This window comes from Orycteropus afer, unplaced genomic scaffold (assembly GCF_000298275.1).
Source record: "Orycteropus afer afer isolate SDZICR_OR568_19922 unplaced genomic scaffold, OryAfe1.0 scaffold00637, whole genome shotgun sequence".
Classification (NCBI taxonomy): Eukaryota; Metazoa; Chordata; class Mammalia; order Tubulidentata; family Orycteropodidae; genus Orycteropus; species Orycteropus afer.
In genome coordinates this window covers 662171-667520 of record NW_006922224.1, presented here as the reverse complement: position 1 = coordinate 667520, position 5350 = coordinate 662171, and the positions used below count along the sequence as shown (strand labels likewise).

The 5350-nt window shown below is 43.6% G+C and overlaps 1 protein-coding gene across 1 annotated transcript in view; it reads left to right on the top strand.

Annotated features, from left to right (window-relative positions):
* Positions 1-5350, top strand: part of PGM5 (phosphoglucomutase 5) — a 229562-nt gene that overhangs the window by 188169 nt on the left and 36043 nt on the right. The window contains exon 9 of the mRNA XM_007956572.2: positions 1010-1193. Coding sequence (XP_007954763.1) covers positions 1010-1193 — 184 coding nt within the window. The remainder of the gene's footprint in view (positions 1-1009; positions 1194-5350) is intronic.

The following is a 5350-nucleotide window of genomic DNA, read 5'->3' as shown; positions in this document are numbered from 1 at the left end:
GCCATTCCTCAGAAGGAAGACTGGGCAATCTACTTCTGCAGAGATACTGCCTCAGAAACCCAAGGAGGGGTTGCTATGAGTCGGAACCGACTTGATGGTAGTGAATTGTTTTTTTTTTTTTTTTTTTTAAATGTGTCAGAAGCCACAGAGAACTCGAAAGGCAGGATCTCTGCCCTCCTGAAGCTCACATTCTTTTGGGCAAAGACAGAAAATAAATAAGTATACAAATTAACACACAAAAGAGAAATACAGATTGAGATAACTTCCAAAAGAAAATAGAAAGGGTAATGGGTAGAGGGAGTAGAGGAGGCTGCCTCAGGTGGTCAGTTGTTGTTGTTGTTATGTGCCGTCGAGTGGGACCCAACTCATAGCTACCCGTCCTTGAGTTTCCAAGGCAGTATCACTACAGAAGTAGTTTGCCCCATCTTCCTTCTGGTTAGCAGTCAAGTGCCTTAGGCACTATGCTATCAGAGAGAAGGTTGCTTTCTGGAGGTGACACTTAGTTTAGAAACTGAAGAAAGAGCTCTCTGGATAGCTGGATGAAGAGAGACCACATAGAGAGAACAAACAGCTAGGGCAAAGGCCTGAGACAGGCAGGACAGTGCTCTGTGTCTTTGAGGACTGGGAAGGAGGCCAGCGTGGCTGGAGAGTAGTGGGCTAGGGGAAAGTGGAGTCAAGTCAAGTCAAAGCGGTGACAGGGCCATATCCTATGGTGCTGTGTAGACTGTGTTTGGGGTTTTGGGTTTTGTTCTCAACATGATGGGCAGCCACTGGAGATATTTAAAGGAAAGCAATGACATGATTTGATTTTTCCAAGATCACTCTAGCTGCTGGGTGGGGGTTAGATTATCAGGGCCAGGTGGAAGTGGGGAAACCTGTTGGGGCTGCATGTCTGAGAAGTCCTTTCATAAAGACAAAACCAGTGATGAGATGACCTGGAGAGGTCCACCCAATTGCTGGTTCTCTGATTTGAGTTTTTGTTCATCCTGTATCTTGCCTTCCTCACCAGGTTTGACTATGAAGGGCTGGAGCCTAAGACAACGTATTACATCATGAGGGATTTGGAGGCCCTGGTCACGGACAAGTCCTTCATTGGCCAGCAGTTCGCTGTGGGGAGCCATGTCTACAGTGTGGCGAAGACAGATAGCTTCGAATATGTGGACCCTGTGGATGGCACTGTGACCAAGAAACAGGTAGCTTCTAGGGAATTGCCAAATAAGTTATCATGTAACACCAACAAACCAAAGCATCCTAGAGCTTGAGAGGTCTTTGGCAGTGATCTCTTCTGAACCCTTGGTTTTGCAGATGAGAACCCTGCAGCCTGGAGAGAGGAAGGCCATTGTTGAAGGTAACATAGTTAGTTAGTGACAGAGAGTGATTTAGAAGCTGAGGCCTGACTCTGTCTAGCTTTCTTCCCACTCAGTAGAACTATCAATGGTCCAATCAAATAGATAGAGACCCTACATTTACTTCTAAAATATTTGCAGCCTGCAGGCTCTCTGAGGTGGTGGCCATTACTGATAAGATTCAGAAAGGTTTATAAGCACAAAAGATGCCGGACCTTGGGACTCCCAGGTGCAGGGGTGTTTCACCTTCAGTTACCTGATATCATTGAAGAATCCCAAGAACTTAGCTCGATGGAAACAGTTGGAAAATTTGCCCCAAAATCCAAAAGAAAGATTTTGGTTGAGAACTATTAACATAGATAAGTAGCAAAACCAGCCATAACTTCTGTTATGGCCTCATCTTTGTGAATTGTGTAAGAGAAGTTGAAAGCTAGAAGTGTTGTTTATTTATTGGCTATGACAAATACTGACCCACAAAGGGGCCTATGATAAATACCCCCAAAGGTATTTGACTTTTAACCAGAAGGCTGGCAGTTCAAACCCACCAGCCACTCCTTGAAAGGAAGATTGGGCAATCTGCTTCCTTAGAGATTCCACCTCAGAAACCTAAGGAGGGGTCACTATGAGTCAAATTGACTTGACAGCAGTGAGGTGTTTTTTTTTTTTTTTTTTGGTATAGTCTAAATAAGATAGTTCAAGTAATGTTAAGAGAAGTTGCATTCTAAAACCCCCAAATTCTTATTTTCTTTTACATTTTCCAGCAGGTACAAACAACAAAACTAGCCATGAGTCGCAGGTCCTCTGGGACTAGATGCAATGGTGGTGGTGTTAGCTTTTGTCAAGTAGGCACTGACTCATGGTTGTTGTTGCTGCTATTATTGTTGTCGAGTCAGACCCGACTCATAGCGACCCTTCCTTGGGTTTCTGAGGTGGTATCACTATGGAAGTAGATTGCCCAACCTTCCTTCCGAGGAGTGGCTGGTGGGTTTGAACCGCCAGCCTTCTGGTTAGCAGTCAAGTGCCTTAGGCACTACACCACCAGTGGCCTCATGTATATAGAATGAAACATTACCAGCTCCTGCCCCATCTTCATGGTCATTGGTATATTTGAGTTCACTGTTGCAGCTATTGTGTTGATCCATCTCATGGAAGGTTTCCCTCATTTTTGCTGACCCTCCACTTTACCAATCTTGATGTCCTTTTCTAGTGAATGGGCTTTCCTTATGAGATGCCAAAAGTAAGCAAGCCAAAGTCTTGCCAACCTCACTTCTAAGGAACATTGTGGTTTTATTGCTTCTACAACTGATTGGTTCATTCTTCTGGAAGTCCATGATATATTCAATATCCTTTGCCAACACCACAGCTTAAATGCAAGATGTGGTAGCACTCACTCCACTGCCATCAAGCTGATTCCGACTCATAGTGATCCCAATTGGGTTTCCAAGGTGGTAAATCTTTACGGAAGTAGATTGCCTCCTCTTCCTTCTGCAGAGTAGCTGGTGGGTTTGAACCACCAATCTTCTGTTTGCAGTTGGATGCCTTAGGCACTGCACCACCAGAGCTATGACTATTTTTTTGCTGACTTGTATTTCATACATACTCCTTGTTCTAGAGTCCCTTGAATTGCAGATGTACCAAAGCCTGATCCCTCTTGTCATTCTTTTGGTATTTTGCTGATATTTCAGTTCTACCAACGTTTCAGTATTTGATTCTACAGGGCCTTCTGTGGCCTGATAAATGGAGGAAGACCTGGAGTCGAATCCCACCTCTGCCACTTAGTAGTTACATGACTCTGGCAAAGTTGTTGATTTTCTTGGAGTTGCTTTCTTCCCTGTCTGTAAAACACCTGTCTCACAGAGTTATTTTAGAAATGGAATGAAATAAAACACATGCAGGAGGCTCCTCACTGGCCTTCACACAGGGATGCATGGTTTTACTGAGTTATATAGCTGTGCTTTGCTTCAGTTAGATTCTTTGCTGTAGACTGAATTGACGTCTCTCTAAACTAACACTAGTGAGGCCACTGGAACTGTGAGATGGGGAACTCAGGGCTGGCGTCTTTGAGCCCTGTGCTCACAAACATCTTGTCCAGTTCTGTACAACATGGTTTCTTCCATTTTACATGGAGACCTCAGAAAAAAAGTTCTGAAATCCAAGTCACATTTTGTTTTTATTACTCTAGAATTCAAAAGGCATAAAACATGTGCTTTCTAGAGTATTCCAGGGGATGTTTTCTTTCCACTGATGAAGGAGGTTTGAAAACCCATTCCTTGAATGGATGGGTCTAGTAGATACCAGGGTCTGGACTTTATCCACATGCGAAGCTTAATTGGTGACCTTGTTTGTTTCATTCTTCAATCTAGTGCAGGCATACCTGGCTTTATTGTCCTTCACTTTATTGTATTTCACAGATACTGCATTTTTTTCATTTTTTACAAGTTGAAGGTTTGTGGCAACACTGCATCGGTGCCATTTTTCTAACAACATGTGCTCACCTCATGTCTCTGTGTCACATTTTGGTCATTCTCACAATTTTTCAAACTGTTTCATCATGCTATTACCCACTTCATAGACTACAGTATAGTGTCAACATAATTTTTATGTTGTTGTTGTTGTTATGTGCCGTCAAGTCAGACCCAACTCATAGCGACCCCTCCTTGGGTTTCTGAGGCAATATCACTATGGAAGTAGATTGCCCCATCTTCCTTCCGAGGAGTGGCTGGTATATGCACTGAGAAACCAAAAAATTCACATGATTCACTTTATTGAGATATTTGCTTTATTGTGGAGGTCTGGGACTGAACCCACAATATCTCCAGAGTATGCTGTATGTCTCTACCTTGTTTCTTTCTCAGTACATTTAGCATTTGGATATTTTCCCTTCTATGTCCTTTAGCTATTTCACATCAGGCTAATTCCTCAGCTGGATGTAAAGTTCTGGCATCTATTCAATCCATCTTTTCCCCCCATTGAATCTAAATGTCGGTTTCCATTTTTTACTCTGGAATTATTATTTTTTTTTCTCCTTCCAGTCTCTTCCCTTGAGCTCACATGTGGCCAGAGTGGATAAGTGCTACCAGTTCCTACTCTGAGTTTTTTCTCTAATAATGAAGAAAGGAAGATTATTGTTCATTTTCCCAGACCCTAGGGCTCCAGTGACATCATCATTAGCTGGTGGCCATGAGTCACCCTGAAGCCACTGGAAATCTGGGTTTGGCTTGGTGAGGGCTATGAGAGAGCAGTTAACATTCAGTGGCATCCCCTTTGTCATCAGGCCACATGTGGTTTGTTTACCATTGGTCCTGTTGACACAGCGGAGTATCCCTGCAGAGTGGGCTGAGGCTAAACTTCACCATTGTGGTCTACACTCAGCTCACTTGGGATGTCTGTAGATATCAGCATTCCATTGCAGGGACTGTTGAGTCTGAGACAACAGATCAAATGTTGACTTATTTACAATATTGTGCAGCATTGCTGCAGAGTAAGCTTACTTTTCATACCATAGACTCCAAAAAGACATATTGGGATTCAAATGAACTGGTATTATTTTTTTAGGGACTACTGGGTGACACTAGGCACTTGACTGCTAACCAGAAGGCTGGCAGTTCAAACCTACCAGCCACTCCTTGGAAGGAAGTTTGGGCAATCTACTTCCGTAGTGATATTGCCTCGGAAACCCAAGGAGAGGTCGCTATGAGTCGGGTCTGACTCGACGGCCCATAATAACAACAACAACAACAGGTGACACAAACAGGACTCCTTTTGTCACCCAGCCATCATCATCCACTGCCATCAGGTAGATTCTGACTCATATCAACCCTCATTGGGTTTGTAAGGCTGTAGATCTTTACAGAAGTAGATTGCCTCATCTTCCTTCCATGGAGCAGCTGGTGGGTTTGAACTGCCAACCTTCTGGTTGGTGGCCAAATGCCTTAATGACTATGCCACCAGAGCTCCTTTTTGTGTCACCCAAAACCAAAAAGCCAAACTCACTGCCGTGAAGT